This window comes from Hakea prostrata, chromosome 2 (genome assembly GCF_041222555.1).
Source record: "Hakea prostrata isolate BN-2017 chromosome 2, UWA_Hpros_2, whole genome shotgun sequence".
Taxonomy (NCBI): Eukaryota; Viridiplantae; Streptophyta; class Magnoliopsida; order Proteales; family Proteaceae; genus Hakea; species Hakea prostrata.
In genome coordinates, this window is record NC_142601.1 from 47871124 (window position 1) to 47884576 (window position 13453).

At 36.3% G+C, this 13453-nt stretch overlaps 2 protein-coding genes across 2 annotated transcripts; one reads left to right on the forward strand and one right to left on the reverse strand.

The window, feature by feature from the left end:
- Positions 1-525: 525 nt before the first annotated feature.
- LOC149024564 (uncharacterized) lies at positions 526-963 on the forward strand. Its single transcript, XM_089143494.1, has one exon. It carries the CDS (start codon positions 526-528, stop codon positions 961-963), a length of 438 nt encoding a protein of 145 aa, XP_088999620.1.
- Positions 964-4647: 3684 nt separating this feature from the next.
- On the reverse strand, positions 4648-12560 carry COX15 (cytochrome c oxidase 15). Its single transcript, XM_089144802.1, has 7 exons — positions 12130-12560; positions 10740-11038; positions 7543-7768; positions 7217-7462; positions 7007-7117; positions 5296-5427; positions 4648-5138 (listed from the first exon to the last, which is right to left on the reverse strand). Exons 1-7 carry the CDS (start codon positions 12316-12318, stop codon positions 4968-4970), a joined length of 1374 nt encoding a protein of 457 aa, XP_089000928.1. The 5' UTR covers positions 12319-12560; the 3' UTR covers positions 4648-4967.
- Positions 12561-13453: the final 893 nt, after the last annotated feature.

Consider the following 13453-nt stretch of genomic DNA (forward strand, 5'->3'; position numbering starts at 1 on the left):
AGAGAATAAATAAGAAGAAAAGAGGAGAGAGGATATAGAAGAGAATAAATAGGAATTGAAGAGTTACTTTCTAATTATGAATGACATTTTGATTTTTGAATACCTAATAAGATGTTTTTTCAAAAATTTCCTTTAAGGGCAAAGAAGAAAAAAAAGGGAAAGAGAGATAGGGGGAGTATAGGTTGTGATTATTTTAATTAGGAAGACAATGGCCCATTATTCACCTTAAAGGGGGGGGGGGGGGGGGAGGAAGAGAAAAAAATGGAAAAAACAAGGGAATTAAAAGAATTTATATAAAAATTTTAAAAATTTGGGTGGGGCATGGCCCCCCTCGGCCCCTTCATAGGTCCGCCCCTAGAGAGGAGACTATATGGACCTGATTTGATAAATGAAACAAAAGAAAAGATTGGTTTGATTCAGAAAAGAATAAAAGGAGCTCAATACTGACAAAAGAGTTATGCTGCCACCCGACGCAAAAACTTGGAATTTGCAGTTGGTGATAAGGTGTTTCTAAAAATCACGCCAATGAAAGGTGTAATCAAATTTGGGAAGAAGGGAGAATTGAGCCCAAGGTTTATTGGATCCTTTGAGATATTGAAAAAGGTTGGACCTGTGGTATATCAGCTTGCACTTCCACCAACATTATCGGGTGTTCATGAAGTTTTTCATGTCTCACTAGTTAGGAAGTATGTTGTTGATCCAACCCACATTTTGATCTATGAGACACTCCAATTGGATGCGAACTTGACTTATGAAGAGGTGCCACTGCAAATCTTGGATTGTGGGGAACAAGTGTTGCAACGTCAAACCATTCCATATGCAAAAGTTCTTTGGAATAACTATGGGATTTCTGAGTTATCATGGGAATTAGAGGAGGATGTACGAACTAAATATCCTACCTCTTTATCAATCCAAGCAGTGGAGACATATGACTTAGTGATGGCTTTAAGGCAAAGTAAATGACTTAACACTTCTAGTAGATATAAGTGAATTAGTTTATTATTATCTCTTCTCTACCCTATAATTTTGCGGACGGAATTTTTTTAAGGAGGGGGGATTGTGTAATACCCCTAGATTTTACTAAGGGTATTTTTTTCATTTACCTTATATTATAGCCCTAACTATATTATATAATAATATTTTATGTTCCATATAATATAATATGATTTAAATTATTATTGCTAGTTTCTAAGAAAATTTATGAATTAAATTAAAAAGAATAAGAACTAAAAAAAGAAAAAAAAATTTACTATTATACTTACACTTAATTAATATATTAGGTTAATAATTATGAAATTTGTTAAGTGATTATAATATATTAGTATAATGAATTTAAAACCATTAATAAATTATATTGATTTTCTTAATTGAAACAAAACTTCACCTAATAAGAGAAAGAGGGAAAGAAAACAAACAAAAAACAAATTTTAATCCATTATTATCAAAATAATAAACTATGAAAAGGTTAACTAAATACTTATTATAATAATAACATCATTAAAATACTTTAATATATATTAGTATTACTAAAACTTAAACATTAATATTGTTTCATTTATTATTGCATTTGTTACATCTTAATTTTTTTAGTATAAATAGAAGTGATCTTATGAGGGGTAGCATTGAGAGAGAGTTTAGTAGTTGTTTTTGGCTGATGAAGTGTTGGCTAATTCTATATTTTAATTACAAATCCCTTAGAAAGGCAAGTGATAATCCTTCATATTATCTACAGTTTGAAATATTGTATTTCATCTTGATCTGTATTGCAAGTGAGAATCCTTCATATATATCTACTAGTTTGAACCATTGTATATATGATTTTTTATGTTGCAAGTGAGAATCCTTCAAGTATATCTACTAATTTGAATCGTTGTATCATTTAATCCATATTGTAAATCCCACACTATATCTACATGTTTGATTTTTTGTATTTTATTTGATCTAAATTGCAAGTGATAATTTCAAACTATATTTACATGTTTGAGTTGTTGTCTTTCATTTAATTTATATTTCTAGTGAGGACCCTATATTACATCGACAAGTTTGAAACCCTATATTTTATCTTGATCTAGATTGCATTAAAGATCTTGTTTACATTTGAAGCATGGTATATCATCTAAATCTTGATTGCTAAATTTGAATCGTTGTGTTTCTAAGTATAAATTGAATTTTATCTCCTCTTGCATATTATGCTTTGCTATGATTATCGAACGTTTATAAATTTATATAAATATCAATATTTAACATTGCATTGCATATTGCATTATAAGAAAAAGAAGACATGAATTTTTCCATTTATCATGGTCTGACAGAGAATTTGATTGGTTGATAGGGTTGTATAATGCGCGTAGGCCACGTAACGGCATGAGTCAACCTTCATCCATTCCTGTTGGAAAAACACATGATAACATTGGAGGAATCAACTCATATCAAGGCTGTATAATGCGTGCAGACTATGTAACAACATGGAGTATGATGTGTTGAATCCCAAATTTTGGAGCAATACGCATGTCAAGGCTTTATAACATGTGCAGACCATGTAACGGCATTGGACATAAAAATTTTGTGCATTAACATTATTGCATTATTTATTGCATCTGATTGTATTTCTTGTATTATTTCGATACGTTATTACAAACATGTTGATATCTTGTTGGTTTTAATCTTGCTAAGTTTTTCAAAACTTACCCAATATTTTTCTTCAAATGGTGAATGTGTAGGGCATGACCTTGAGGAATTGGGTCGTGATACAGAGAAAGCTCATCTTGTTAATGAACATCACTCATATATTATTTGTTAAGAACATAGAAGATGTTTTTATTTTATCTTTAAAGAATTATATAATTAGTGATGAAATGTTTTATTTGATAAATGTAATAGTCGAACTCTTTATTTTGGAAATTTTAGAACAACGAAAATGCTTTCAATTTATCATAATTTAAAAATAGACTTCTACTAATTAAATATTCTGAAATTTTCAAGTTTAATATTATAAAATTACTAGTCTATTCTATCACGACTGGTTTGCTATCTAAGGAAAAATTGATTCTTAGGCTAATTATCGATCTTATTTCCCATATTGAAAATCGAAAAATCACCATCAAGAGAAAAAAATAAAGCACTCAATTCATTGTAGCAGGAAGCTTACACATAATCAGGAGCAGTGGTAGGTGTCTGCACATGGCACACCATAGAACAAGGAACCAATCAGCAGGAGATGTAAAAAAAAAAAAAAAAACCTTGACTTGATAAAAAAAACTAACAAACTATGCAAGAGGAGAGAAGAAAGCCAAATGGTGGCTGAGAGCAGGCCCTTCTATATACACATATATATGACATGAATGATTTGATCTATTTTTATGAACAAACCACTGTTCACACGGTTACTGTTCAAGCTGTTACCACATACTACTGTCTGATGTGAACACTAACTCATGAATGGTCCCAAACACTGAAAGAAACCTACAAGGTCCAAGTTACCGTAGTATCTCAACATCCTAGATTCTAGTACAGGATTGATTTGAGGGTGTAACTGTTTGTGGAAATGTCCCACTCCCACCAATACCTCATCCCTCCCAATATCTTACCAAGCACAACTGGTAGTAGATCAAAAGAATTAAGTAACAATTGAATGAGAGAAACCTGATCCAAACCACAGAGGCAGGACCCATGAAAGCAGGAAAACCCCGCGGGAGGCGAGGGGAACGGTGAGTGCGGGAGGAGGAAGAGTGCAGTGCAGGATCGGTGCCAAGGGCCGCCCCCCTCGTTCTTTTGTTCCCAATGCTGGGGGGCCCTCAACTCGGCGGCCGGCATGTAGGTGATTTGTTGTATTTGCTCATAATTTCGTTTGTCCTTCCGTTTTATTCCCAAAAGTTTTGAAAGATAGGGTGGTGAACAGGTTTTCAAAAATAATATGAGAATGATCTCTATACCATTATCCAAAGGCATTATTGCCATGCACATCATGGATCCTTGCAATTGGAACTAATTCAAAATTGGGCAGAGTTGTGTTCAGGGTTCAATGGATTCGTTCTTATCCGCATTGCTTTATTTTATGGATGACTATCTTTAGTGCTTTTGATTAAGTTTTGGAGTTATCTTTGGGTATGATGAGCAGAACTTTTGCTTTTTCTTCTTTATTATGAGAAGAAGAGTCCAAGACAATTTATTGACTAGGGAATATGGTGATTTAATCTAGCCGTGATTGTTACTTGTCTGTTCTGAATGGGATTTGTTCGTCAGTCCAAGAGGTTTCACTGCATTCAATATAGATAGATGTATTGGATTCTGGTTTGAATTGGATTGGTTATATAGTGTTCTGTAAATCAACTGATACTGTAACCAGTGGTAATGTGGTTAGCTAATCCCAACCGTGCCTTGATTCATCTTGATGGTTGTTTGTTGTGACTCTTCATCTGTGTAGACGAGAGCCAATATAATTATGGATTTTAATTTTGGTACCTATCATTGCATTGGGTGATGACTGAAAGTTTCAGAGGGTGGATTCCCAGGCCAGTTCCATTTGGCGAAATGAAAGAAATGCTTAGCAGTTGCATGAACAATCGAAAGGCAATGAAGTTTTACCACTTAATTGACTTCGTCCTTGCAAAAACATCCGCTAGAAATGAAAGAAAGCAGTTCACATGGAGCGTAGCTTGAGGTGAAAACAAAGATCTTTCATTGTGTTTGTGTGTAGTTGGGGGCTAGAAATTCTTCCAACCTGGGATCATGAATCTTACAAGTACAAATAACCAATGTAGCATTCATTATCTGCCAACGCCCTGGAACAACCCTCTAAACCAAACAGCAATCCCCAAAATCCTAACTCCCCCAGATTCATCTGGCGGGGGATGAATCTTTATACATCAATAGCAAAACATTTTAGTCCTGGAACTCCAAGAATGCTGTTTCATACACTGTTGCAGGCATTATTCACCTTTAAAATACAAAATTTTGGTCGAATAATGTTAGGCCATCTTTGCAGCAGAAGTCAAGGATTTGATAAGTGTCATGGATGGCCTCCTCAACGTATGGTTTAGAAGAATCACTAATGTCAATAAAGTCAATGCCCCGGCTTGATGTGCAGAGCCGAGAGAAACTGGAACATAGGTGAGAAGTGTTGATATTCCCAGCGTGACCTGTAACAATGAACAATAGTTTTGAGTTCTTTTTTCCTAAGGTACTTGCAGAGTCACTCACTTGATTCTGAAGGGAAGAATTGCAGAGTTGCTCACTTGTTCTGAAGTGAAGAAAATCAATTTAAACATGGAATATCACAGAAGCACAGGGTTTTACCTGCAAGACTGCCATGCCCATGGTGCTCCCGATTAAAGATCGTATTGCAGGATGAATATCAAGCCTCCTTGTGACCCACCACATGCTGCCAATTGACACCAATGTGGCAGTGGCAAGGATTCGGTGATTAAGCTGTAAGATAAGAAGATTGGATCAGAATTTTCACCAAGGGAAACTCTCTAAACCACTCACACCATATCTGGCAAGGACAGAAAAATGCCATTTCCCAGGCATGATACAGGCCAGATGTTACAAAAATATAGAACAAATCAATCCTTATCCATATTCTCAATCACATGAAAGACACACCGACTATGAATCTAAACAGCCTAACTAGTTTCTTCCCCTTTTTTTTGCATGTTAACTTCAGATATATATATAAGAAACAGAACAAGATTTGCACAACCCACATTGTTTAATAGTTACTACTCCAAACTTTTCTTGTGATGCACCAAAAGATAGCCCGAGCTCTTTATATGTATTTATTGTCTTCTTTTTTTTTTTTTTTTTTTAAATAGCTTTTTGTGGGGCTCTTTTTTGTTTGCAGGGGGGAGTGGCATGATGGTGTTAGTGAGGGCCCAGAGGAAGATGCTACTACAGCTACAAAAATCAGATCCCAAAAGCCAAAGCACAAGAATACAAACCACAAATGAAATAAGCCGACCCAGACTTGGCTAATTCATTGAAAAGTGTTAACAAGCTCTCATCCTCTACAGGAAAGAGAATTCTATGAGCAAGGAGACCCAACCTCTCCTAACAAGATGAAGAGTTCCTCCATGGTCCTATACCAGTCATACCTCCGGGCAGACTCACTCTAAACAAAGAAGAGCCAAAGAGGCACTTCCACTCAAAACTACTTCCTGTCTTTATAGGAACGAATTGCCAAAGCAAATAGTCTCATGATGACAACATGGAAGCAAGCTCAATCAACTTTCCATAGAAACTATAAGCAAAAGTTCACCTTTTATTTTGAAGGACTTTGTAAGGAATTTGGAAGGGGAAGGATAATCAACTCAAGAACCTTAAATTCCTCCTTCCAAAAAGCCAATTCTCCCATCATGTCAAGAATAATAAAAAATAAGGGGAAAAAAAGAAAGAGAAAAGAAATACAAAACCAGAGTACTCAACTAAGCAATGTTGGTGATTCACCATTGTTCCACAGACCTCATTCAAAGGCCCATATAGCAATTGATAAGGAAACTGCAATGTGAAATGTATATAACCAAATAATCTCTTTCATGGCTACATATATTTTATACCCTGCACGGTCGGAAGTTTATGCCATGTAGAAGCTGATGTAGCAGACCTCAACTGTTCAAAATTTGAGAACCCTATCAATTTGCTGTATCTATATTTCACTTAATAATCTGACACACACACATATATAGTCTGACTATACAATTATTAGCCCCCAAATACTCTTTATTTCTAAAATGAAAAAAGGGTTTAGGTTCATTTTTGTTTCCTTATTTTGAAAATCTCACCACACTGCATTATGATATGAGGGAACTTTTCATGACTAAGAGCACAAGGATGACCTGAGGATCAGCTAGATATTTTTCCTGCAGCCACGTGCCAGTACTGTTTCAAAAGAACCTGGCCTTGATGGATAGAAACTTTGTTGCAGCCCATATGGTCCAGTGACAAAATACAACCATTAAATCAAGCTGGAAGACCTGAAGAGTCAAATAATTTGGCATGGAAATTATACCTGGACCAGTGATGTATTCTCAAAGAAGTTGCGGAGGAATGGCTCCATGCTAAAAATATCATCTGGAATCCAAGTATCACCCATCATTGGAAATGTATTATAAGCACGTCCCTGCAGTTAAGCATGAGATCAACCATTGCATCAGAACCTGTAAAATTCCAGATGCTAACAGGACAAATAAGCAAGATATGAATGAGGAAGCTTTCATACCGCATCATTTCCAGCAACAAAAGCTCCTGAAATTGCAGTAATGCCAACAAGGAAGCCTACAGGAATGGCAAGTTTCTTAACTTTGGCTGCCCCGTGAACCCAGGCTATTGACTCAGCAGGAGGTTCAGGCATTACAACAGACAAGGCAGTCCACAGAAGGCCAGCATATATAGCAAATGCTGATGTAAGATGAGCAGCAAGACGGTAAGGGCTTACTCTGGGCTCTACATACTCAGATGCAGGTTCCTGGAATAACAGAAGAAATTTGTGAATTTTAGGATCAATAGTAAATAATTAGACAAAAGCAAACACAAAGAGCGTCACACCTCTAGACCACTCTTCACCATCCACCAGCCAATTAGACCCTGTGCAGCACCAAAAATAAAGAGAGCAGAAAGTTTCTTTCCAAGACGGGGCGTAATCCATCCCTTATAAAGAAAATATGAAAATGGAAGAGCAAACATGACACCAAGAGCTCTTCCCCACATCCGGTGTGCATATTCCAACCAGTATATGAATTTAAAATCTTCAACACTCATCCCCCTGTTTACTCTGCAAGTTCTCAAATGACGAGGGGTATCACCAACATGAATGGAAATTTCATTCCAATACAAACGGAAATAAAAATCTGAAAATGCACATAAAAAATATATGGTGAAGTACATAAGTGACATAATCGACATTATGCAGTTTAATAAGGCATCTTAGCATTGAAAACAATCTTTGTGATCTTGCTCAATGTGAGACACTCATCCTACTTGAAGTGTGAATCATCAGTGTTCTGAAACCTGGTACCATATTGTCTAGAAGGCTATCGCTGGATAAGTATCAGACAAGGATAATCTGAACCATCATACACAGGATTACTGATCCTTAGTTTATTTCAGTTACTATTATTATTTTCTTGTTTCTGGTTGGGCATGTCCATGTGCAACAGATGCCTTTGGATGCTCCAGTACGGAAGAGGCTTTTACTGAAGCCGAAGAAACCAAAGAATCAGGGTAGACTTATAAGGACCAAAGGAAAGTGATGGCAAAGACATAATAGCTTAGCCCCTGTATCAAGTATATGACCTCTATCAGAGCCGGTTTGGAAGGCAAGGACCAGGGTCCATGGGTAGTTTAACTTACTTAGTTGTGAGTATGAGGGGAAAGTGTGTGAAATTGAAAAATACCTTCTTAAAAGTATGATTTAACAAATGAAACCCATTTGGTGATGCAAAATCCAAGAGTACATACAAGGAAGAAGAAGACTTTGAGTAGGCTTAACCAAGAGTAGCCTAAGGTCTACATGGGTGGTTTTATTTTTAATTTGTGGATCATGCAAAGAACCAATGAGTGGTTGGTTCAATTGGTATACTTTTAAGTTAAGGTCAACTTGTGTGAGCCAAGTATGTAGTCTCACTTTCTATTTTCACAATTAGTGACTCGTCAACAATTAGTAGGCCACATCAGTTTAGAAACTGTTGTGTTTTGTAAAGGGCCAAAGCTTAGAGTTTCAAATTTCAAGTACTTACTATTTTATTTAATGAAGTCTATAAAAACAAACCCAATAGGACAAGCAGGTACAGTACTGATTCACGATTTTGCTCTCAAACTATTTTACTTCTGTTCAGTAGATTTACCTACTGTTTGATCCATAGAGGTAGGAGTAGGACTAGTGTCTGATCTAGTGGACTGCTTATGGTGGGAAGCCCAGGAGGTCACTTCTTGTTGCTCTCCTTCATTCTCTTACAGCTTCCAAGGCCTTAAAGATCATTCTACTCCGACTGTGACTCACTGCTTCTGTTGCCTAACTGCTGTGACAGATCTGAGCCTATTTTACTTGACTTCCTAATTTCATCTCCAACACCCCAGCCTTTTCTCTCCCCTGCCATATCTGGCCATCATCTATATTCGAATTTTAGACCACCTAAGCCCCCTCACTATAGCAACACTTGATCCCTCTCTTAGCCCCATCTGACTTGCTGGTTGATCTCTAAAAAACATCTTCATAAAACCCATTAAAAACCTTGATTCTCAGCTGCAACTCAAATTGTCAGAAAGGACAGCCCTGCTAAAGATCTGTTTGCTTAACCTCTTTTATCTCCCCACTGCCCAGATCTAACTCCCTCAGATAAAACCTAATCCCTTGAGCAATCCATTAACCTACAAACCAACCAGCCTTAATATATCCTGTTCCGAAGCTGGTTGAACCATTGACAGCACTAGATCAAATCTGCAAAATATGAACTTAATCTAACGTAGACATAACACATTTAAGGTCATGAGAGAATCCTTTAGAGGCCTGAAGCAGATTAACGAGAGAATCAGATTATTGAAAGTTTATGCTTGTTAAAAAGGAAGTGAAACTCAAACAGAAAAGAAAAGAAATAAAAGTAGAAAATCTATTCTCAGGAACCAATGCCTGATTTGCAGGATGGTCCTACTGAATTACTTACCCCAATCAAGAGCATTCTCACTGCACAACTAAAGGCGTAAAAGTCCACTTCTATTCATCACACTTTTGAGTGCAGAAGCTGTAGCCCCTTATGAGATCATATAAAGGAACACTGTGGGTGGCACCTCCATATACATCTTTTAATTGTCCTTTTTCTTATGTCAAAAGGCTTTCAAGACTGGGGTGTAGAAGGGTTTTCTGAAAATAAATTGAAAGCGATAATATCATAATGCCATTATCAAGGTGCTACTTATCTTTGAATATGCGTGTGAAATGACGCTATTAGCCTGATTGGAAAAAACTGTATGTCTATATAAACTCGATGATACCTTGAGGGGCATCAATAAAATTTTCCTTAACTAAGAGACTCAAAACATGACTTAACCTAAGCTAAACCTACAGCCGATAGCCTACCTTAGGACTGGTCTTGACCAAGGATACTATAATAAGGATAACAACCTGAAAAATAGTTGGACCCATTGAGATTTAATCCAGCCCAACTAAAACACATCAACAAGTACTGAATATAAACGAATAGGACTCCAGTTAGACCCCACAACTTAAGTTATTAAAATATCATATACTCAAACCTTCTCATGTTTTAGGCCACCAAAGTGTCCTATTACACCAACTGGATTAAAGGCTGAACATATATATAACTCAATTCATGCATTGTTTCAAAACAAATAAGTCCAGTTCTGTGATTTATCCACATCAATGGCAGTGACAGTAGGGGGAAGGCTGCCTCTGCAGCCTCTCCAGCAGTAATCGCAGTTCCTACTCTACCTTTCCTATCCAATTTTCTTCTAATTGTATGATTCTCCTTGTGTTTTCTTCTCATTTACCTCCTTTTGCTTTTTGTTTCCCATAATTTCTCATTTCCTAGTTCTAGCACCATAACCAATACGGAGTCCAGTGGCCTAAGCATTCAAGAACCGCCTTGTCACTTAAGCAGTGCCTTGGAAAGTATAGTGTGAAGAATTGATGCTTAATTTTACTTTCTTTAATTGACAAAAAAATATCTAAAGTTATATCCGTAGGTTCTATTAATCCTAAGCTGAAAGAACATTGTTTTTATACTAACCGTTTATACTCAGGAGACTGTTTATACTTCTCAAACTCAATTAACCATTCTTCCTCTGATAGAGGTGGCAGGCCACCAGTAAATTTCCAGTCGGTCATGGACAGACCAGATCGGGTAAGTCGTGTAATGCCTCCAAGTACCACCATGCTAAACACCCAAGCAGCAGAACCAAACAGCCATATCCCAATTATTTTCTGGGCATGAGGTCCAGCAGTAACTAGCAGTTTCAGTCCCTCCTTGTTCGCTGATAAGATTGATGTACTCGTTGTCATATTTCTTGAAAATAGACGATGATATCCCTGGAAAACATCAACAAATGATATTTTTCAGATGTTTTCCTGTGATTATTTAAACAATAGTATAAGCGAAACACAGCCATTCAATCAACAATGACATCAAATCACATAAATAAGCTCCAATGTTGGTGATGCAGTTAAGAATATCCAGATGGATGATCTTGGCATTACAATGCTTTATTTTGGTTCATCGGTGGGTTCTACATGCATTAGGCTTCTTATTTTTTGGGTTCACTAATATAAGGGGCCTAATATAAGCCCATAAAGTGCGGACAATGCCAGTACATGAGATGAGTAGTTTATTTCAATATTTAAGTCAGTGTTTGACTTAAATTAGAACACTTCATAGCTAGACAGAATCCTGTTTTGAGTTTGGTTACTATATTGAGTCTTTTAGAGTGACTAGGAGTCCTTTAATGAGCCAAATTAGGAACTCTAGAAGGTTACTATATATATAATGTATCCCCCACCAATTAGACATGACTTGATTAATTGATCAATGAATATGACTTTTTTTTAATAAGAGAACTGTTGCTGTTTGGTAGTGCATACGGGATTACTTTTCCAATTCTGATTTATTCTCTACTTCTCTTTTCTTTCCCAAAAGCTCGCCCTACTATTCTAATCCAAATCCTTCTTCTAACCTTTTGAATTCATATCCTGGAAGATGCTGCACACCTTCAATCTAGGGCTACGTCAGTTGGCAGAAGTGCAAATAATTTATAAAGCCAGCCAAGGCGGCACCCCGCAAACACCTATGACTAAGAAAAGTCCCTTCTTTGTCAACAAATTTGCATATCTGAAGACGATTTCAAACGATGAAATTAATTGCCACCGTGTTAGAACATATAGTAGGCGAGCTAAAGAGATACAACGATCCCTTGAATGTCATTTGAAACAATTAGTGCAAACAAGCATTATCCTAACATTCAAAAATAAGAAGCAGCATCAACATTAGCATCATGAACAGTGCATCTACAAAATTACCTTGCCATCGAGTCCCAGCCTGATACAATAAGTGATTCCCACCCCCATTTGGTCGAGATGAAACCCAAATAGATTTTGAAAACGAATTGAGAAAAATGAAATCGAACCTTAGGTGTGCATATGGAACCATCGAACAAGCTTCTAAAGCCTGATTGAGTAGCATGGGAACGAGAAGCGAATGAAATGTAGGGCAAAACCGATTCCCTTGAAACAACGCTATAAGAATCTTTGGTCCGAGAGAACGAACTTAAAATTTTCTTCCTCCCGTAAAGTAAAATCGATCTGGCCCGGAACATGGTCGTCTAATCTCCCTCCCTCCCTGCCTCCCTTCTGATTGTGAGCAAACCGTACAATTATACAAGGAAAATGGGATCTTGTCGCTTTCTAGCTCCGGGCGATGTAAATATGTGATCCAAGAATCTTCAAGTCTTCAACGATTGCTTGAAGAATGGGGTTTTCTTTTAAGAGTTTCTGAATGTCCGAGCGGGAACCACCAGGGTTTTAGTTTTACGGACTGAAACCCGCCAGCAGTATTTGCATTGTGGACAGGCATGGTTTCTGTTGTTATACGTGTCGGATCGGGTATCAGTTACTTTCAAAAAGTTGTTTTCAAATCGTACTACTTTTGAATGTCCATTTATTTGAAAAATATATCAAACTGTCTATTTTTTTATTCTTTTTCAAATATTAATTTAATTTTTTTGTTAATTTAAAAATTAAAATTACCATTTTGTCCATAGAATGAAGTAAAATATAAATTTTGGTTTTTTACCAAACTTTACTTAATTTTTTTTAAATTTATAAGAAATCTCCCTGGACAAATTACTTTTTTGAAGATACTCCTTTTAGACTCTTTTCAATTTCTAGGGTTTGTATTTTGCTGTTAAGAGGAAATTTTTATTTGCAGCAACCGCTGCTGGTTGTTGTAGATGATCTTGATCGTGCCATGTAATAAAAAAGATGATCGAACGATTGAGAGTTAAATGAAAGAGATTTACTTGTAACATCAATTTTTATTTTTACATTTTAAGAAAATTTACAAAATTGGTCCCTTATATACCTGACTCCCAAATCCTTTCTCTCATTTTGTCTTCTCAGATTGATGCAAATCAGAGCACTCCGGTGACAAATCTTGATTCTTCAGAATGTTCAATATGTAATTAAATATATGATCCAACAATCATTGTACGATTGCTTGAAGAAGAATGACTAGGGTTTAAGAGTTTTTATTGCTCGAGCGGGAACTACAAGGGTTTTAGTTTTACGAACTAAAACCTGCCAACAGTAATCGCATTCTGACAAGCATGGTTTTTGGTTTTTGTTGTACATATTAGACTAGGTATCAATTTTGTTACTTTTAAAAAGATATACATCGCCTTATCGGCAAAAGTGAACATATCTAACTATTTTTTCTCTTGTTATCATTTGATT